Here is a 21,800-nt window from a genome sequence, read left to right as displayed (position 1 = left end):
GGGGGGTGGAGTTTCTAATACAGTCCCGACAAGAGTGGGGGCTGAGAAAGCCCACCCACAGCGCATCTGCTGGGAGTGACTTTTCTAGGAGTGGAAGGGCAATAGGCGGGGCACGGGCATGTCGGGGGAGGGGGGGCGCTCCACAGGTGCCACCAGGTAAATCTTGGTCTCCTCGGATTGACATCACCTGGTGCATGCCTGATTAATCTGCACCTTCCCGGGTGTCAGCTGCATTCTCGCACACATGGGAAGAGTTGGTGGTGAAGAAGAACCCGGAAGTGCACCATCCTGCCTCCGTTCGTCCAAACAGTGATCAAGTAGACTTGAGGAAGGTGTAGAAAATAGAATGAAGCAAAGGTGGAGATAGGAGATTTTCAGGGTAGCATCACAGGCCCAGCCAAGATAGAGACCATGATTTTGCAGTGGTCCGATCCTGCTCTTTTGTGACTTTTCTCCCTTCCCTCCAGTAGGGTACAGTAGCCAGGGTCAGGGGCACAGCAGGCAGATGTTAGATTGATCCAGGGTTGAAAGTTTTGCCCATTGGTTGTGACAGCAGAAAAGAGACAGATCGCTGAGAGTATTGGCTAGATTGTGTTTGAGGTGATGGATCACTACACATAGGCCAGCAGGGAAGGAAGCAAGGATGAGAGAGGACTGAGAACAGAAGGGAAATAGAAGGGACATAGTACTGGAGTCTGGAGAAGGTTCAACAGTAGGACTTTGGTGGTAGGAGTGTCCTTGTTTTCAGAATTCCATGTCCGGAGATGACCTGTCTGTGATGAATAAGGCTAAGGCAAAATTACACTACAAGGTACTACAGGGGTAGAAAACTACCAGTGATGTTTATCTCTTTACTGAGGGGACTAAGGAAGGGTGCCAAAGATACTTTGTTTTTTTAATTGTAAACATTTTCTACTGTTTGGTAGTACTGTTTGATTTTTTTTTTTTTTTTTTTTTTTTTTTTTTTTGCAGTGGTGCAATCTCTGCTCACTGCAGCCTCCGTCTCTTGGGTTCAAGTGATTCTCCTACCTCAGCCTCCTGAGTAGCCGGGATTACAGGGCACACCACCATGCCCAGCTAATTTGTTTGTATTTTTAGTAGAGACCAAGTTTCACTGTGTTGGCCAGGCTGGTCTCTTAACTCCTGACCTTAAGTGATCCGCCCTCGTCAGCCTCCCAAAGTGCTGAGATTATGGACCTGAGCCACCGCATCAGGCCTGTACTACTGTTTTGATTTTTTTAAAAGATACAAAGTTTTCAGTGAACCCAAAGAGAAGAGTAGGTTTACATGAAAGCAGGGAGATGAGTGAGCTGCAGAGGTAGGAGGCTGTGGTCCTGGAATGGGACCCTGGAGTGTATTATCTGTCTGTGGAATCACAAGGTCTTAGATCTGAAGAGAAGTAGCTGGAATCTGGTCCCACCCTGCCATTGTTTACAGGGGAGGAAACGGGAGCCCTGAGACTTGCTCAGCTTGGCAGCAGCAAAACCAGAACCAGAAGCAGCCTGTCCTGATTTCCCAGCCCTCTGGTCTGTTTTTCATGCTGCCTCCTAAGCTCTGGAGGCTTCTCAATTTCCTGCTGTCCCAGCTGGACTCATAGCACATGTGCTCATGACATTGCTGGCTGACCGGGCTGTTTGCCATACCGTGCTTCCCACACATCGGTGCTTCTCAGTGTTCAGGTTGTGGGCGGGTGTGTGCAGAGGCGGCTGTACTACTGTCCCCTGCCTATTTCCTGCCCTCTTCATAGCAAGGCAGAGTAGCAACTTGGAGGCGGAAAACCACAGTGGTGATACCCTATTTACATCATTTTCAGTGACCTAGTGTCCCTGCTGTTTTGCCAGCTCTCGTGTTGCTGCCTCCCCCAAACATCCCTCTCATAATTTGTTTAAACAGCAGCCATGCCCCTGTATATACTTCTTTCAGCCCAAACCCAGATGAGTCACTGAGAGAACTTCGGACAGGGATTCTTCACCATGAGATTGATGGCAGGGACTGGAAGAATTGTAATTCTGGAGAAACAGCCCTTAAATTAGGGGCATTGTTCTGGGAAAAAAAGTGCTTTCCTATTCAGCAGATCTGCGAAGGAGTCTGTGACTCTCCAAAAGGCTACAGATTTAGGGAGTGCAGTACAGGTGTGTTTTAGAAAAATAAATTTAAAAAAAAATGAAAGATTAGGTATTTTTCTGTCTTCCAAGTAATAGTTCAGATAAACCTGGTGTTTGTGCAGCCTCTCTTGTTTTGTCATGAGGGCGGTGAGCCACGGTAGTTGCATATGGATTAGTTGTGATTTCTCCTTATGTGGCATGCTGAGCCCCAGCGGATTAAAACTAAAGCTCAGGACTTTGGCTGTCTTTTGGATGGCTGCCTGGGTAGATATGCAGATGAGCTCTCCACACAATGATATTGGGGCTCCATGATGTGTGGGGTTGGGAGTGGAGACAAGAAGGCAGAGGATGGGGTATAGTTTTTCCTCACCCTTGCTCCTAGGTTAAGTCCTCATTGGTCTCCCTGTAGAGTCTCCTGTGGAGATGGGTTTGTAGCCTGTCTGCTTGGATGGCCCTACAGACTCTGCCTTGAGTATGGTCTTCGCCTTGAAGGTCTGCTTGTCCTTTGTGTTGTAACAATGTAATTTTAGGGTTTGAGAATGGAGTTGTGAATTGACCTGGCCCAGAGTTGCTTCAGATTCCCTCCTCTTTGCAGAATGGAGGCAGGTATTGGTGTGGGGATCCATGGTATTTACTGGTAAGGGAAAGAATGTGTTTATTCATGATGGTAGGAAAGGACCCCTTATTGGCTTGCTTCTTGGCAGACCTAAGAGCTGAGATACAGCCATGTGGTAGTGCTCAAGAGGTCTGAGCAGGCTTTCTGGAGATGATATGAGTGCTTGGATTCCCTCTGCCTGGAGATGGGTAACATTTGAGATTCCAATTTGGTTCTGAGTTCTCTCTCGTTGCCTTCTGCCAGGCCATCCAATCTCTGACATTGCAGTGCCATAAAAAGTCATGGATGTTGTGTTGCCAGTGGGATGAATGTTTCTCCAGGAAAGAATAGAATAGAGAGGGGTTCATTAAGTTAAGGCTTGGGGCTATAACATCAGAGCCATCCTGAAAATTACAGGGAAGAACCAGTAGGAAGGTGAGAAGAGACAGTGTATTCATATTTTGGCTTGGCATTTTTTTCTGCATAGGCAAGGGTCTGTAAAGCTATATTAGGTACTACTTTGGCTCATACTGGATGACCCTTCACTGTTAGGGTAAAATCTACCTTGGACAGAGAACCTGTTTGGGAAGAAGAAGGAAGGAAGCAAGATGGACTGGTGACCCTGACCTTCTCTGAGGTATCAGTTGCATCATTTCAGGCTTCCTCTGCATGGGAGATCCTTCTGTCATCTGCTCCATTAGCTCCTAGGCTTTTGCAAAACTGGAAACCCTTCATCTGGAGCCCTCAAGAGCAGTACTACTTAATATGCCAATCTGCAATGAGATAAGCATATGTACCAGAATGTAAAACTGATCTCTTCTTCAAGAAAATCTTGGCCGGGCGCGGTGGCTCAAGCCTGTAATCCCAGCACTTTGGGAAGCCGAGACGGGCGGATCACGAGGTCGGGAGATCGAGACCATCCTGGCTAACACGGTGAAACCCTGTCTCTACTAAAAAATACAAAAAACTAGCTGGGCGAGGTGGTGGGCACCTGTAGTCCCAGCTACTCGGAGGCAGAGGCAGGAGAATGGCATAAACCCGGGAGGCGGAGCTTGCAGTGAGCTGAGATCCGGCCACTGCACTCCAGCCTGGGCGACAGAGCGAGACTCCGTCTCAAAAAAAAAGAAAATCTTTTATGAAAAAATGTTAGAACTAGACAGTGTGTTCACTCTGACATAACTGATTTACATTCAGGCTTCATGTAAGTTTTCTATATAGTGACCAACCAGTAACACAGTTTGCAAATTGGCAGCTAATCTGCAGACCACACTGACAGTAGCATGCTCTAGAGCTGCCTCTCAGTCAGAAGCAGTTGTTGAGGTCATGGAATTGTTTGTTTGGTACAGGCCAAGGGCAGCCAGAAATATAGAGCCCTGGTTAAGAAGAGCTGTCACCCAGAGCATTCAGACATGGGTCAGGGCGGCTACTAAGGAGAAGAGGGGCACAACCGGAATGAAACAGCTGAACCGATGATCAGGCAGTGCCTACACCAAGGATAAATGCCACGTCCTCCCCTTCCTTTACCACAGGCGTATGAGCTGAGGTACTAGAGCTAGGGCCTTGGTTTTGCCTGTTGCTTCTAATGGCAGGTTGGCCACACCAAGCTTACCCTGTCTTCCCAGGAAAACGGCATACACCAGAGAAGAATGTGTTGGTTGTCTCTGTAGTCACACCTGGATGTAACCAGCTTCCTACTTTGGAGTCTGTGGAGAATTGTGAGTATCATCCTGTTCCCTGTCTTAGAAGAGCAATCTCTTGTCTGAAGCTGTAACTCTGGATGGCCTGGCCTAAACTGCTGATGCTCGGCCTGGAGTCCCCCTTGACCATGGGGACCGAGGGTCACCAAGTGCTGAGAGCCATGGAAGATGAGTTTTTTCCTATGCAGAAACTGAACCAGTGCTAAAGGTTGGCTGTGGAACATCGCAGTGGCTCTTCACTGAGTCCCACAGGACACCTACCTGCTGGACTGAATACATTTCTATTTTAAGAAAGTGTGTACTTTGCTAGTTTTCTCTAATAGACCCTACGTTGGGGGAAAGAAGGGCTTCTGGTCACTTACACTGAGATGAAGTTAAGTATTTAGTCCAGTGACTGCCTCCTGTCTTCCCTGAGCAGCATTTGGGGACTTCTCAGACTCCAAAGTGAACATTTGAGTTTTGGCTTCCTCACATTCTTGGAGGAAGTAGCCGAAACACAGAGGAAAGGGAAAGGAGGGTGATTACAAAGGCATTGGGAGCATCGCATGCTGTACTCCCCACTGCAGGCATCCCTGTTCCCTTTGCCAGGAGAAGACTTCTTTCATCTTTCTGCTGTGGAAACGGACCCATGTGGTAGGTGGTGCTTTGTACAGAACTCCACTCCAGCCTGACTCTTGCTGTACATCATCATGCAGGGTCTATAGAATCACTGTGGTGACCACCCTCCCACTCTGGCCCCAGACCAGCCCATCCTATAGCTGTCTTGCTCTGGGGACATCTCCTCATTGAAAGATTTTTTAAAATATATGGTCTTACTGTTTTATTTTTTTAATCCAATGATTTATATAGAGTATCTGGTCTATAATCTGAGAATAGAAAACCTTAACCAACTAAATGAGTTCATTTCTGTCATTTCAGATACCCTGACCATAAATGATGACCAGTGTTTACTCCTCTCTGAGACTGTCTGGGGAGCTCTCCGAGGTAACAAATTGGGGCTGATTAAAAGAGAGAGAGAAAGGATGATGTGGGAAGGTTGGTGTTGGTGGAGTTCAGTAGCCCAGTCCCTGCTCACTGCAACCTCTGCCTCCTAGGCTTAAGCAATCTTCCCTCTTTAGCCTCCCAAGTAGCGGGATTACAAGTGCCTGCCACCACGCCCAGCTAATTCTTGTATTTTTAGTAGAGATGGGATTTCACCATGTTGTCCAGGCCAGTCTTGAACTCCTGAGTACAAGTGATCCACCCATCTCGGCCTCCCAAAGTTCTGGGATTACAGGTGTGAGCCACCTCGCCCAGCCAGGAAGCTTTCTTTATGGGAACAGTTGGCGTGTTTTCCCATCTCCGTGGAGCTGTCCCTGGAAGTTGACAGGTTTTACCCTGTGCAGCATCAGCAGGGGCTCTGGGAAGCAGTGGGGGAGTCTGCGGGCTGATGCTCTAGGTGCCAGCAGGGGACAGGTAGCTGGGGGACAGGGGGAATGATGCTACCACAGACATTGTGCATCCAGCTCTTGCTAAAGACATGTAATTGGAAAGGTATTTTTTAAAAGGAAAACTATAACAACAGAAATAGATACATGCAAGAGAAAAGATAAATAGTAGTGAAATATTTAGAACTACATTATTTCTGGAGAAAATGAGTTTACTGGCTAAACTGTCAGTCCTTGTCCTTCCTCTGGGTTTACTGAGAAGGTATTTGGTGCTTAGATATAGACTTAGCCAAGTACCTCTCCCACTTTTGGTAAACCCTCTGCTGGTGAATGATGAGGGAAATTCTCTCGGAATTCCACACCTTGCTTTGGTTTGTCTTCCTTCCCTTTCCCCACTTCTATGCTTGGAACAACAGCATGCTGCCTCCCCTTCCTGCCCTCTTGTACCTTTGGTGCAGGTGCCGATGGTAAGGGAGGACCTCGGACTCCAGAATGCTGGGTGTCAGAGTCAGAATGGGGAGAAGCCAAAACAGTACACTAGCAGTCTGCTCAAATCAGGTGCTGAGTGACTGCTGAAGTCTCATGGATTCTTTCACTTTGAAATTGGGGACTCTGATAATTTTTCATGGGGCTTCTGCAGGGTTTCCAGAAGAGGGTCCCCAGCTGTTGAGAACATACGGTGCTCTGGATTCAACATACCTGTGTGTGGGCCTTGCTAGACTCTAGGAGACAGTGTCAGTGGACTAGGGGAGTCCTTCTGAGGCAGTTGCTGTCCACCACACCTCAGCTCCCTATAGCTGGATCTCTTCTCAGTCTCTGAAGAGGAAGAGTGGATGATATTTTTTTAATTTTCTAGGTCCAGCCATGAACCCAGGCTCCTTGGAAACCCAAGCTTATGATCACTTTCTCACAATTTATTCTGGGACCCCTTTTCTCAGCTTTGTCAGCTCCTGATAGGGGTTATCCATGGAAAGCCTTGCAGGCTGACTTGTCCCTGTGTCTGTCCTCATGAGTGTATGGCTTGGCCTCTCTTCTCAATATTCTTGTCAAGGCACAGGAAATATAGATGAGAGGTATGTGGGTTTTGAAAGTTAGTGTGTTGTAAGAAGGGGCACTAAAACCCTTACTCTGACCTCTCCCAAAATGAAATACAGAGTAAAGATGGATACTGGCTTCCTAATATCCCCTTTCCATCAGTGTTAAAAATTTTCAAGCCTACACTACATCCATTTTCACTGTGTACCCAAACATTACGCTCTGCTACATTGAGAACCTTCCAAATAGATACACCTCTTTCTCCACTCCCTGAGTCTTTACTCTGCCTCTCTACTTCTTCCTAGGTCTGGAGACTTTTAGCCAGCTTGTTTGGAAATCTGCTGAGGGCACAGTAAGTGTGGACCCTCAAAAAGGGCTGCTTTTTCATCTCTGGGGTTTGATCCCAATGTTGAGAATCCTAGAAAAATCTTGTTTTGCCTTAGGATCCTGGTGACTTGAGATAGCCCCAGTAGAAATGGAAGAGGAGATGTGGGTGGAAAACTGGTTTGTTAGATTTGGTCTGTTTGGAATCACTGTAATTTGGTTCCCCTGAGTCATCATTTAGTAATGACCTTGAGGCCACACTGCTTTGAAGAAAATAAACTATGTTAACAGGAAAATCCAGAATTTTTAGGCTGAGTGGTGTATGGGACAGTTGTATTAGGCCGGCGTTGGACAATTGCTCTATGGGAAGGTGGCTGCTCATGGTCATTTATAGAGGTGGGGAGCATTTGGGGAGAGAGTGACCCTGAGAACAGTCAAAGATTGGCTTTTTAAGAATCCTGGGAGAGGTATCTTCATCTCCCTGTGCCCCCGTAGTAAGTTTCCTTTGAATCTGACATGTTCAATGTTTGTTCTGCACAGTTCTTTATCAACAAGACTGAGATCGAGGACTTTCCCCGCTTTCCTCACCGGGGCTTGCTGTTGGATACATCTCGCCATTACCTACCACTCTCTAGCATCCTGGACACTCTGGTACCCAGGCCGTAAGGCCTTCTTCACACTTAAGAGTTCTGGGGTGATGGAGCAATGGACAGACCAAGTTCCAAATTCTTAAAGAGTTAGAGAATGTATGGACTGGGTGTGGTAGCTCACACCTGTAATCCCAACACTTTGGCAGGCCGAGGTGGGCGGATCACCTGAAGTCAGAAGTTCAAGGCCGGCCTGGCCAACATGGTGAAACTCCATCCCTACTAAAAATACAAAAATTAGCTGGACATGGCGGCGCATGCTTGTAATCCCAGCTACCTGAGAGACTGAGGCAGGAGAATCGCTTGAACCCGAGAGGCAGAGGTTGCAGTGGTTGGAGATCACGCCACTGCACTCCAGCCTGGGTGAAAGAGTGAGACGCCGTCTCAAAAAAAAAGAGAGAGAATGTATGTAACTGTATGAGCTCCTGGGAAAAATGTAGAAGATGAGCTGCTCCAAGACTCAAAAAATAACAAAGTGTGACTTAAATCTACCTTACAGGCTACCATAGATCAATGTTCAGGCTGTTTCCAGGGATACAAATGTTTAGGGGAATTGGCTTCATTGGCAGAACTAACTTTACTTATTTGTTTTGGAGAAAGGGTCTCAATTTTTTTTTTTTTTTGTAGAGCTGGGGTTTCATCGTGTTGCCCAGGCTGTTATTGAACTCCTGGGCTCAAGCAATCTGCCCACCTTGGCCTCCCAGAGTGGTAGGATTACAGGCATGAGTTACCACACTTGGCCAGCAGAGCTAAGTTTAGTTAGGAGAAGGTCATAGGAGAGAGATGTTCAAAGCCTTACCTCTGGGCCGGGTGCAGTGGCTCACACCTGTAATCTTAGCACTCTGGGAGGCCAAGGCGGGTGGATTGCCTGAGCTCAGGAGTTCGAGACTGGTGTGACCAACACGGTGAAACCCCATCTTTACTGAAAATACAAAAAATTAGCCAGGCATGATGGCGCAAACCTGTAGTTCCAGCTACTCAGGAGGCTGCAGTGGGAGGGTCACCTGAGCCTGGGGAGATCAAGGATGCATGAACTGTGATTGTACCACTGCACTCCAGCCTGGACAACAGAGACCCTGTCCCAAAAATAAATAAATAAATAAAATGAATGAAAGAAGGAAGGAGGCTGAGGCACGAGAAGCCCTTGAACCTGGGAGGTGGAGGTTACAGTGAGCTGAGATTGCGCCGCTGCACTACAATCTGGGTGACAAAGCAAGACTATGTCTCAAAAAAAAAAAAAAAAAAGCCTTACCTAGGAAGTTCCTAACTCTCTTGAGTTTTAATGTGCAGTCTTATCTGACAGTTCGCAATCCAGTTCCTGTGTCTGCCTTTTCCTTTGCTCCTGTGACGGAACCAAAGGAGGCGACACATCTGCCAGCCTTGGCCTCTGAGATTATGAGTTAAGAGACTACTAAGTTCCCAGGAGATCTCACAGTTGGGATTAACATCAGTCAGACAACACAAACGGCAAGAGGAAGTGTTGCTCTTCAGGCTTTTGGAAGATTCCAGGGTACCACAGTAGCTGCAGCCCTCCTCTTAATGTGATCAGAATTTATTTCAAAAAGAGGAAAGACCACTTCTATCATCCATCTTTGGATGTGTTCTGGGAAAAGTAGAAGTGAGCTGGGCCTTCCCTCCATGCCATCCCTCCCTGATGGGAAGGGTTGATAGAGAGACCCCATAGACACTTAATTGAGAGCTGAGGCAGGTCAAGCCTGTAGGGGTGTGTGGAGCGGCCTGAGAGCCTGCCCAGCATTGCAAGTTTGAGGCTGAAACGGGAGAGACTGTGGTGGTCACAGTGTGCACCTTAACCTACAGGATGTCATGGCGTACAATAAATTGAACGTGTTCCACTGGCATCTGGTAGATGATCCTTCCTTCCCATACGAGAGCTTCACTTTTCCAGAGCTCATGAGAAAGGTATGTCCCCATTTCATTCAGACCAAGTTTATGGGTCAGTGTCTGAATCTGGCTGTGGCCCTCCTGGCAAGAACAGGGTCTCTCATCCTAGCCAGTCGGTTTTAGACCAATATAGGGGAAGGACGCTGGATTTGGAGTCAGGAGACTTGAGTTCAAGTCCAAAACTTTGCCAGTAATTTTCCTTGTGACCTTAAGGAGAGAATCTCTTCTGGCCTTATTCCCTTTCTGTTTATTTATATTCTGTTAAATGGACTTAATATTAATACCTGCAATGATTATCTCACTGGCATTATGATACTCAGATAAAACAGATGTGATAACTTCTGGGAAATTAGGATCAAGTTTTTTGAAGATAGTCCCTGACACCAAAGGGCTATGGGCAGGTTTCTGATGTCTGGAGAGTCCTGTGGGCATTTTGAGTATCTTCTACTCTGCTAGCTTTCAGGAAATGTGAAGGGTGTCTTGTGCCTTTCAGGGGTCCTACAACCCTGTCACCCACATCTACACAGCACAGGATGTGAAGGAGGTCATTGAATACGCACGGCTCCGGGGTATCCGCGTGCTTGCAGAGTTTGACACTCCTGGCCACACTTTGTCTTGGGGACCAGGTAAGAATGATGTCTGCGGCCAGAGGGACCCTGCTCATTATGCTCAGAGTGAAGCTTCAGGGCACTGGCTCATGGAAGTGGCATATTCCAGCCTTGGTCCTTGGAAGAATGTTTTCCATCGACTTCTTCCACCTGGGAATTTAGATAGGAAGAACTCACTTTGGGCAGTGGAGGCCACTTCTTACTATTAAAATATGTACTGTTAGACTATGTAAGGGCACATTTTTCTTAGATGCCGTTGCAGGTAGTTGTGCCTAGAGTGGATGCTGAGGAATCTGACCACCAGGGTAGAATCTGAAAGAAAGAAGCCCAAGGGCAGCCTGCAGAGGTCAGAGTCAGTCACTGCCCCTGCTCCCTTTCTTCTGTATACCCTCTGCCCTCCAGTGTGAGTCCCCAACGCAGGTTAAATGACGGTTGAAAAGGGCTACTGGCCTAATAGAAAACTGAAGATATTGGCCGGGCGTGGTAGCTCACGCCTGTAATCCCACCACTTTGGGAGGCCAAGGTGGGTGGATCGCCTGAGGTGAGGAGTTCAAAACCAGCCTGGCCAACATGGTGAAACTCCATCTCTATTAAAATTACAAAAATTAGCCAGTTGTGGTGGCAGGCGCCTGTAATTCCAGCTACTCGGGAGGCTGAGGCAGGAGAATCGCTTGAACCCAGGAGGCAGAGGTTGTGGGGAGCCAAGATCGTGCCACTGCACTCCAGCCTGGGTGACAGAGCAAGACTCTGTCTCAAAAACAAACAAACAGCAACAACAAAACCCCAAAGATATCTTGTGACCTCAGCAGCAGGAAGTAGTCCCTGGGCCAAGGGAGATACTCCTTAGGAAATGTAAAAAGATTCTGGGTAATGGTTGACCCCACCTACAGGAGGAGATAGAGAAGAAAGATTTTGCCAGTTTGGCTGGATTAAACTCTCCCTCTGCCTAAAGGCCTGTGAGGAGAGCAACCTTCGGAGCAAGAGTAGTGCCTGCTAGAAGCAGTGTGTCAAGGCAAGAGTGTGTGCACTGACAGTTGTCTGGCTGAAACTCAGCCTCTGCCTGTCTATGATTGTGGATATATTTGTATCTTTTTACTGCGACTAAATGGTGGTGACTACCAGTGTCTGTGAGTGCCTACCTAAATGTGTGTGATGTTTATGAATACACTTGTCTTACTTTGTGTGACTTGTGTCCTTACGTGTAGGACTGTGCTTGGGGGTTTATGTATTTGTGACACTCGTATGGGGTTTTCTGTTGGCTTAGGTATCCCTGGATTACTGACTCCTTGCTACTCTGGGTCTGAGCCCTCTGGCACCTTTGGACCAGTAAATCCCAGTCTCAACAATACCTATGAGTTCATGAGCGCATTCTTCTTGGAGATCAGCTCTGTCTTCCCAGATTTTTATCTTCATCTTGGAGGAGATGAGGTTGATTTCACCTGCTGGTATGAGCCCTTTGATCTTCCCTTTGTGGCCTGATCAGTTGCTTACTCAGAATAGATGTTAGCCCCCGAGGGGCCACTTAGCTGCTGCTCTCAGTGGTCTGTATGGACTCACATTGCTCAGGGCTTAGGCCTTCCTCTGCCCATCTACGTAGAGATCATACCTGATTTGCGCAAGGCGTTCACTGTGAACCTCTTCCTTCCTACTCTCATATCCTTGAAGTATTGATAGAAAAACCAGCCCTGGACACAGAATTGTCTTGGAAAAGTTCAGGATAGAGAAAAATAATCCCTGTTTATGAAGGCTTAAAATTGTCTGGTTGAAGAGGCAAGACACAGAATTCAAGACTAATAGATGACAGTGTCTAATTAGTATTCAGTTGTAAAGTCCAAACCCTTGGTTCTGGTGAGCTCAAAAGAGGCTGAGGGGCTTCTTTGAGAAGAGGGCACCAGAGCTGAATCTGGGGAAATGATTTGGCTTTTTGGAGATGTGAGCAGGGGAGAATATTCCAGAAGGAGAACAATGTGAGCAAAATGTGGACGTTGTAACGCAAGAGATCTGCAGCAGGTAATAGACAGCAAGGCTTGTCATCCAACTGGAAGAGCAGATAGGAAAGCCGGAATCCAGTGTGCTGGAGCTCTTAAGTTAAGACCTTGGATCCTCATGTTGCAGTCTGGAGAGGATTAACATGTTTTCTCTTTGGGAGTTTGAACTTGAAACTCTTCAGGTCCAGACTCAGCCTTTCTCAACCTGTGTCAATAGCCCACCTGCTTCACTAACTTTGCTTGGTCACACTTTCTACATGTAGGGCTTCTGAGATCCTTGCTTATTTGATTTTTCAGGTGAAAAGAGGAAGTTATAGGGGGCCAGGTGACTAATCCCCAGGCATTAGGCTTTCAGGATGTTGAAATATTAATCTTCATTTTCTCTTGGGATTCAGGAAGTCCAACCCAGATATCCAAGACTTTATGAGGAAGAAAGGCTTCGGTGAGGACTTCAAGCAGCTGGAGTCCTTCTACATCCAGACGTGAGGAGGGAAGGAGGGCAGGTGGGGTCCCTTGGGGGTCCTCCTGTGGGGTCCTCCCTTTCCATACCAGAGTCAGGCCCTGCTTGGCCATTGTCTGGCCCCTGCAGGGTTCCCTTGTCCTTTGTCCCATCCTTTCAGGTTTGGAGTGGTCAGTTTCCAACCGTGGGGAAAGACGCTGCTTAATGAGGAATAGGCCCCTGGCCAGGCTCAACCCCTAGAGCGCTGGCACAAACAGTTTAGAGCCCATCTGAGCTAAGCAGACACTTACGAGACACTCCTCTCCTCTCCAGGCTGCTGGACATCGTCTCTTCTTATGGCAAGGGCTATGTGGTGTGGCAGGAGGTGTTTGATAATAAAGTAAAGGTGAGTCGGGGCAGAGAAGAGAAGAAGCCACCGGCGGTGCCTCCCTCTGGTCTCCCCAGCTCCTCCCTGCCTCTACAGAGACTGAACCTCCTGGTTTGGATTGGGCTTTAATGGTCAGAGCACTCTCGTTTTCTCTCTAGAAAGGCCACAGAGTGCTGGGTGCAGTGGCTCACGCCTGTAATCCAAGCACTTTGGTAGGCCAATGCGGGTGGATTGCTTGAGCCTAGGAGTTCAAGAGCAGCCTGGCCAACATAACGAAACCCTCGTCTCTACAAAAAATACAAAAGTCAGGAGGCTGAGGTGGGGGTACTGCTTGAGCCCAGGATGCACAGGTTGCTGTGAGCCCAGATGTGCCACTGCACTCCACCCCTGGGCAACAGAGTGAGACCCTGTCTCAAAAAAACCAAAGGCCGCTGTGGTATGAGCCCTGGGTTTATGTGTCAGAGTTTCTATCTTCCCTCACTACAAACCTGATTAAGAACTATTTCTGGGCCGGGTGCGGTGGCTCACGCCTATAATCCCACCACTTTGGGAGGCCAAGGCAGGCAGATCACGAGGTCAGGAGATCGAGACCATCCTGGCTAACATGGTGAAACCCCGTCTCTACTAAAAAAAATACAAAAAATTAGCTGGGCGTGGCGCCTGTAGTCCCACCTACTCGGGAGGCTGAGGCAGGAGAATGGCGTGAACCCAGGAGGCGGAGCTTGCAGTGAGCGGCGATCGTGCCGTTGCACTCCACCTTGGGTGACAGAGCAAGACTCCGTCCCCCCAAAAAAAAAAAATCTATTTCTGCTGCTAGGTTACTTGGATAGGCTGGATTTTTCTTCCTAAATCATAGATTAGGGTCTTCTGGGTCTGTGGGACCAAGGCTACCTTCTCCTTTATTGTTGATCAGTAATATCCCACTCCTGTCACATGCAAGGACTCTTCAGGAGCCTTGTCCCATTCCCAGAATCATCTGGAGACTTTTGGACATGACAGCTCCTGGGTCCCCCTGCTTGCCTCCCTCAGCTTACAGCTGGGATTACTGTGTGGACAGGGAGGTTGCAGAGGGACGGAGAGGAGAGCTGCAGGGAGGCCTCTTAGGGCCCTGGGTTCCTTGGCCTCTGTCCTGAGGTGTGAGCTCAATGGTCAGGAGTCACAGAGACATACTTTGCTGCTGGGGAACAGAGGGAGCACACACCTGTTGTTCCACGTTGCCTGTGTATGAATAAGGCCCAGGAATCTCCTCAGCTTTATGTCCTTACTGCCATTTGACCTTTTATAACAGATTCGGCCAGACACAATCATACAGGTGTGGCGAGAAGAGGTTCCAGTGAACTATATGAAGGAGCTGGAACTGGTCACCAAGGCCGGCTTCCGGGCCCTTCTCTCTGCCCCCTGGTACCTGAACCGTATATCCTATGGCCCTGACTGGAAGGATTTCTACATAGTGGAACCCCTGGCATTTGAAGGTGAAAGCAGGGAGCTCTCCTTGCTGACCAAAGGAGGCTGGGCTGGGGCACAGGATGGGAGGCAGGAAGGTCTGGGCCAGACATTTCCGATTAGTAAATGAAACAACTTAGCTGGGGTGAGGGCCACGTTGTGAAGGTGGTTGAGACGGACCCTAGAGTTACCCCACCATCACCAGACTGTTGTTGCTTGTTTTCCCTCAGGTGCCCCTGAGCAGAAGGCGCTCGTGATTGGTGGAGAGGCTTGTATGTGGGGAGAATATGTGGACAACACAAACCTGGTCCCCAGGCTCTGGTAAGGGTTTTCGGGGGAAGGTGGAGGGTTGGACCTGAGAGCAGGGGTTCTCCCTTACAGACCCAATCCCATCTAGCCACCTCTGGACTAGTACCCTCCTTTCAGGCCTGAGAGAGAGCAGGCCATGCGACGAGCCTTCTGAAGATTTGTATGCAATATTCACTCTCCACATGACTTCCATCTATATCCCTCCAGCCACCCGTTAGGTATGTGGGATAGGGATTGTTAACCTCACTTCCCAGAGAGATAATGAGGCCTGGAGAACATCGGTGACTTGCTCAGGATCCAGCGCAAGCATCCATGATTCCTGTAATAAGGCTTCCTTCTGCTCTTTTCGCTGCAGCCTTACCAAGTGTGGTTGGTTGTGCAGAATTTACATTTTAAGGATATCTGCTGCTGTCACTGTCATTGTGGTTAATGATGCCTCAAGGTTTATTCTTATTCCCGTATCTTTGAGAGAGGAAGAGAGTGGGATTGCTACCTACATGTTAATGAAGGTGCAGCTGAGCCCTAGAACTTTCTGGGAGCCATCCAAACTGACTGTAGCTCATAACAAGGTATTGATCACTTCCTTTGGCCTGAGCTAGTCCAGGGCGCCTAGACAAGAGGTAGCGGCCTGTGGATGTCGAGCACCTTTGCAGGGAATACAGAGCCCAATCTGGCACATGCCCCCTTTCCTCCAGGCCCAGAGCAGGGGCTGTTGCCGAAAGGCTGTGGAGCAACAAGTTGACATCTGACCTGACATTTGCCTATGAACGTTTGTCACACTTCCGCTGTGAGTTGCTGAGGTAAGCAAGCTGTGGGGCCTTCGCAAGGCGGGGCAGGGCAGATCCAGGGCTGGGGAACCCCTTAGAGAGAGGAATAGAATAATAACAATAGCTAACACTTACAGAGGCTTATAGTCGGCCCTCATCCATGGATTCAACCAACTGCAATAAAAAGTATTCAGGAAAAAAAAATACAACAACAAAAAAATACAAATAAAAAATACTGTATAACAACTATTTACATAGCATTTATATGTACTAGGCATATGTAATCCAAGATCATTTCAAGTATATGGGAAGTTGTACATTGGTTATATGCAAATACTATGTCATTTTTATATAAGGGACTTGAGCATCCTTGGATTTTGGTATCCACGGGGGTCCTGAAACAAATCCCCTGTGGATACTGAGGGACAACTGTATTTTATGGCAAACACTGTGCTAAATTTGTTACACATACTGTCTCATTTAGTCTTCACCACAACCCCATAAGATAGGTTCATTTTTATCCCCAGTTTAGAGATAGACACTGAAGCACAGAAGTTCAGTTCCTTGCCCAAAGTCGCTAAGAAGCAGGATTTGAACCAGGCTGACTTACAGGATCTCATGACACTTTTGTCTCTGTCAGGGATGTGCCTGTGTAAGATAGTCATTTCCCTGATCGATTCGTTGGCCAGGTCTTGAGAACTTGGGGGACATAGCGTAATGCAGAGCAGAGTCCTGGGCTGAGAGTCAAGCGTGGTGACGTCTAAGCCTCAACTATGTCATTCACTGGGTAACTTCCAGCTGGTTCTCTAAGCATGTTGCTTACTTGGATAATAAGGGAAGCATGCCTAGAGGTCCCCTAAGGAGATTGGTCAGTTTATAGTCTGAGACCCAAGGACAGGATTTCACGTCCATATTCATGGACAGGACAGCACCTAAGTCCCCCAATGCCACCACATTTACAGCATTTTAGAATCAGGAACAGAGGGCTAAGTAGGCCAGGAGCATTGGCTGCTTTTCAGACATCTACCTATTTTCCAAAGGGATTGAGTTATTTGGGGTTAGGGTACAGAGATGGGCAGGATAGAAATAGATGTTGCCAACATTTCTGGATCTCCAAGACCTGTATCAGAATCACATGAGGCACCTGTTCAGCTTGCAGATTCTTGCCCCTACTTTGCCCCACCCCAAGTGAGAATCTGTGGAATTGAGATCCCCAGGTACATCTGCTATACAGTGACAGTTTGAGAGTCACCGAAATGGGGAAGGAGAGACTGTTGATGGGTGTGAAAAGTATTGCTGGGGCCCCTTCTGAGGGGCTTATCTTGCCATTTCTTCATGTCCTCCTGCAGGCGAGGTGTCCAGGCCCAACCCCTCCATGTAGGCTACTGTGAGCAGGAGTTTGAACAGACCTGAGCCCCAGGCACCGCGGAGGGTGCTGGCTGTAGGAGAATGGTAGTGGAGCCAGGCTTCCACTGCATCCTGGCCGGGGGACGGAGCCCCTTGCCTGCGTGCCCCTTGCCTGCATGCCCCTGTGCTGGGAGAGAAAGGGGCTGGTGCTGGCACTCACATCCAATAAAGAGTAATGTGGCATTTTTCTATAATAAACGTGGATTACCTGTGTTTAAAAAAAAAAAGTGTGAGTGGCCCTTAGGTAAGGGTACAGCCAGGCTGGAGTCATGGAGTCAGTATCTGCCCCTGCGATCTTTTAAGTTGAGGGCTGGGAATGAAACCTGTAGCCTTTGTGCTACTCTGCTTAGCCTGTGAGCTATGTCACTCCCCTCCCACTCCTGAACATATTCCAGACACCTGCCCTAATCCTCAGCCTGCTTGCTTTACTTCTGCATTACATCTCCAAGGCATTGGTATATGGAAAAATGTAGGGGCTTGGAGGCATTCTGGACAGTGGGGAGGGCTCCAGACCCAACCTTGTCATAGAATAGCCTCTCCCCCATGCGTACTCATCTACCTTCCTCCCCTAGAGCTATTCTCCTTTGGGTTTCTTGCTGCTTCAATTTCATACAACCATTATTTGAGTATTATTAAACACATATTGTTCTCTAGGCACTGTGGTCAGTGAGTTTTTTTTTTTTTTATGTTTTTGTTTTTGAGACAGAGTCTCACTCTGTCACCCAGGCTGACAGTGCAGTGGCACAATCTTGGCTCACTGCAACCTCTGCCTCCTGGGTTCAAGCGATTCTCATCCATCAGCCTCCTGAGTAACTGGAATTACAGGCACGCACCACCACGTCCGTCTAATGTAGGTACTTTTAGTAGAGATGGGGGTTTCAGTATATTAGTCCGGCTGGTCTTGAACTCATGACCTCAGATGATTGCTTGCCTTGGCCTCCCAAAGTGCTGGAATTAGAGGCGTGAGCCGCCGCACTTGGGCCTGTGGTAAATTGTTGAATTTGAAGGACTCCAGAGGCCCTGGTCAATTCCAAAATAACGCAGACGACTTCCATCGCCCTCCTCCCAACGATTTTCAGCCCAAAGCATATTTGCAGGGAGTGGATGGTGGTATGGAGGGTGTGGAGGTGGACTGTGGCTCTGGAGAGGGTCTTTGCAGGTGTGATTGTCTCTGGAAGGAAATGTCTCGTCGTGGACCCAGACTGCCCCCTGGTGGTTTCAAGTGCAGAAGTGACACTGGAGGCCAGAGGCGGGGGCAGTAATGCATTGCAGCCATTTTAGGTGAAGATTTCCTTAACTGTTATATGTTAAGTTCTTTGGCTGGGCCCTGTCCTGGGGGCACAATGGACAGGTTTCAGGCATTTTTTTCAGAAAGCTTCCAGTGTAGTGGATACAGAAACTTGGGGAAGGCAGGGCTGGGAAGGATCTGAGTAAAACTCGGTCCTTCAACACCATCCTTCAGCCCCTGGGTCATGTTCCTTCGAGGTCCTGGTGGGAGGTAGAACCAGCCTAGCCTTGTGCTGTTCCTGTAAGGATAGGGTGGGCATTTTCTACCAACAGAATTCTTGGAATTTTCACACAGCCCAGCCTAGCCAAGTCCAGGGCTATAGCCCAGATATATATAAGTTAAGGTCCCAGCACTGGCACCCACCACAGGAGCCCCCTTACCTCTATTACCCAGAAGCTTGTAGGAGGGGTGGTCCCCAGACAAGGACCCTGCAGAGGTGCAACCCTGCTTCCATCCTGGTCATAACTTTCACGTTACTATTGCTTGGGATAATGTTAAATAAAAATAGCAGACACTGAGTTTTAAGTTTCAAGTGGATGAAGGCAGAGATTGTGATACACTTGAGTTAAAGCAGTAAGGTTCTGTCATTTTATATTCCTGTTGTAAACATTTTCTTTAATGTTACTATTTTTACCACTAAATTAACGTGGCCTGGTCACGACCTTCATTGGTAGAGTGCTGTTCCTCACCTCCACTGTTGCTCCTTTGGTCCATTGATCATGAGAGCATTTACCTGAAGGTCATCAGACCTTGAATGCCAACAGGTCAGAGGCAGTGGCCTGCAGTTACCACCCAGACTGTTCCAATGCCCAGAATCGCTGTGTTCCCCAACTCATCTCCCTTCACCTGGGCTGCAAATTGAGAGTCCCACCCCTGAGCGGAACACAGGCGGCCTTGTGTGCTGTGCACCGCCAGGGGGCGGGGAAGTTCCCAGACTGACTGCCTGGCTCCAGTCATCCTAGGAAAAGAGTTCTCCAGTCGCTCCCCACCCCAACCCCTTCCCATTCCAGGAGTCTATTAAGGAGGCAAAGCAGGCCTAACGGGTATCAAAGCAAAGGAGTGAATGGAGACTGGGAGAATCTTCAACCTCCCCTCTCTGAGGCTGCATGCCAGGTACTGTTCCTTCTAGGAATCCATTAAGTTACGTCACTGGTGTTTTCAGGTGCGTCTCAAAGGATTACCGTAGGGATAGGATATCAGGATGTGGGAGCACAGGTGCCACCACAGCACTAGTGATGGAGAGTCATTGCCCCTAGACTTCTGGGACTGTGAGGAAGTTGAAAGATACTGGGAAAGGGTGAAAGAAAGGATGTAGGTGGAATTTATTTAGTATTAATGTAGGTACTATGGCAACTTTCCTAGCACTCTAAAATCTAGATTTGTATAGTTTTTGTCAATATCTTTTGTAAGCTTAATCAATACAGGGCATGACAAGTATGTGTCACATACTTTTTTTCCACAAAGAAAAAAACATAAGTAGGAATTGGGTGCTTTGTTTATCAAAATTATTCTGTATTTTCTTTATAAATAAATAAACTTTGAAATAAAGGTTGAAAATTAGTATCTTTTCTAGCCCAGCCACCATTGTTTTTAAAAATCCTCTTTGAAGCAGGTGTGTGTGTGTGCGTGTGTGTGTGTGTGTGTGTGTGTGTGTGACTACGTTTTTCAACAAAATTTTTAAAAATCGCAATGTCAGGGCCAGGTGCAGTGGCTCATGCCTCTAATCCCAGCACTTTGGGAGGCCGATGTGGGAGGATTGCCTGAGCTCAGGAGTTAAAGACCATCCTGGGCAACATGGTGAGACCTCATTTCTACTAAAAATTAAAAAGATTAACTGAGAGTGGTGGTGTGTGGTTATAGTCCCAGCTACTCAGGAGGCTGAGAAAGAAGGATCACTTCAGCCTGGAAGATTGAGGCTGCAATGAGTCATGATCGCACCACTGCACGCCAGCCTTGGCAACAGGGTGAGACCATGTTTCAAAAAAAAGAAAAAATTGTAAATGTCCAGGAACCTTGCTTTTTTCACAGTAATTACTGTACTCTAACCACACCCATGTTTAGTCTAAACTACCCCAGTAAATACTCCTATTTTTTGCTGATTTCAAATGTTGCAAACAACAGAAAAGTCTGGAAACTAGTAAACAGTGTAACCACCCAGCTTTGTTGCATCTCAATAGTCATATTTGCTTCAGATTTGTTTTTTTTTAAAACAAAAAGGCTGAAACATTAAATTATTAATATCACCCTTCCCTATGCTATTCCCTTCTCCAAAAACAACTATTTTCCAGAATTTCTTTTTAATCTCATTTCCTCTGGAGAATCTGATACTTAACTGTGATTTTTTTCATCATTGTTAATAAATTCTTTATGGCTCACTCTTTATAGCAAATTAGAAAGAGATGTTTTGGAAGCCACTCAAAGAAGGGAGTGTGTGTGGGAAAGGAGGAAGAGCAGCTGGCAGGCAGACACGGGTAGGAAGGGGTGCCATGCTCGCTGGTGCGCTGCAGTGTGTGAGTGAGAGCGTGTGGCTGGGTGTCTGGATGATCTATTATGAAAGAGGATATTTGAACATAGAAACTCAGAACTGCTGGTGTTTATCTAGACTCACATGAGTCAGAAATCTGAATGAAGATAGATGTGGAAATCCAGCTAGGAGAACAAAAGTGCTTTGTCATTTTTATGTGCTTGCTGTGTCAGGCACTTCTTTTTTTTTTTTTTTTTTTGTGAGACAGAGTCTTGCTCTTGTCACCCAGGCTAGAGTGCAGTGGCACAATCTGGGCTCACTGCAACCTCCACCTCCCGAGTTCAAGCAATTCTTCTGCCTCTGCCTCCCGAGTAGCTGGGACCACAGGCATGTGCCACCACACCTGGCTAATTTTTGTATTTTTAGTAGAGACGGGGTTTTACCATATTGGCCAGGCTGATCTCAAACTCCTGACCTCAGGTGATCTGCCCACCTCGGCCTCCAAAGTGCTGGGATTACAGGCATGAGCCACCGCGCCCGACCTGTCAGGCACTATTATAAGCACTTTACTGGATGTTAATGTATTTAATCCTCAATCCAACCAATGTGGTGTCAATATTATCCTCATTTGACAGATAAGGAAACAAACACAGGAAGGTTAAGTGACATCGTATGGTTACACAGCTACGCTGAGTCCCGATTTGCACTGGGGAGTTACAGGGGATATGATTCGTAGCTCATCTACCTAACTCTAGCCCCTACTGCTGTCAACCACTGTCCTGGGCTGCCCCACGTCAGACATCTTCCTCCTCCTGGACACCAAATACAGACATACAGATAAAGCTGGCAACTCAGCTATTTCTGGGCTCAAATCCATTTCTTCTCCTATGTTTAAACTAAGTTGAAACCTCTCGGTCCTGCTTTTATTAGTCAAGTTGCGTGAAACAATTGCCAAGTTTGTCTGTTT

At 47.6% G+C, this 21,800-nt stretch overlaps 1 protein-coding gene across 1 annotated transcript in view; it reads left to right on the top strand.

Moving 5' to 3' along the window:
• The window catches only part of HEXA (hexosaminidase subunit alpha), a 35,099-nt gene extending 17,791 nt beyond the window's left edge, over positions 1 to 17,308 (top strand). The window contains exons 2-14 of the mRNA XM_023220667.2: positions 4,323 to 4,415; positions 5,316 to 5,381; positions 7,165 to 7,211; positions 7,724 to 7,834; positions 9,649 to 9,750; positions 10,226 to 10,358; positions 11,605 to 11,785; positions 12,724 to 12,810; positions 13,101 to 13,173; positions 14,444 to 14,627; positions 14,829 to 14,919; positions 15,603 to 15,707; positions 17,024 to 17,308. Of these exons, the coding sequence (XP_023076435.1) occupies positions 4,323 to 4,415; positions 5,316 to 5,381; positions 7,165 to 7,211; positions 7,724 to 7,834; positions 9,649 to 9,750; positions 10,226 to 10,358; positions 11,605 to 11,785; positions 12,724 to 12,810; positions 13,101 to 13,173; positions 14,444 to 14,627; positions 14,829 to 14,919; positions 15,603 to 15,707; positions 17,024 to 17,087 (1,337 nt within the window). The 3' untranslated portion in view covers positions 17,088 to 17,308. The remainder of the gene's footprint in view (positions 1 to 4,322; positions 4,416 to 5,315; positions 5,382 to 7,164; positions 7,212 to 7,723; positions 7,835 to 9,648; positions 9,751 to 10,225; positions 10,359 to 11,604; positions 11,786 to 12,723; positions 12,811 to 13,100; positions 13,174 to 14,443; positions 14,628 to 14,828; positions 14,920 to 15,602; positions 15,708 to 17,023) is intronic.
• Positions 17,309 to 21,800: the final 4,492 nt, after the last annotated feature.

This window comes from Piliocolobus tephrosceles, chromosome 6, assembly GCF_002776525.5.
Source record: "Piliocolobus tephrosceles isolate RC106 chromosome 6, ASM277652v3, whole genome shotgun sequence".
Classification (NCBI taxonomy): Eukaryota; Metazoa; Chordata; class Mammalia; order Primates; family Cercopithecidae; genus Piliocolobus; species Piliocolobus tephrosceles.
The sequence above is the reverse complement of the archived record's forward strand: the minus strand, read 5'-3'. Positions and strand labels throughout refer to the sequence as shown.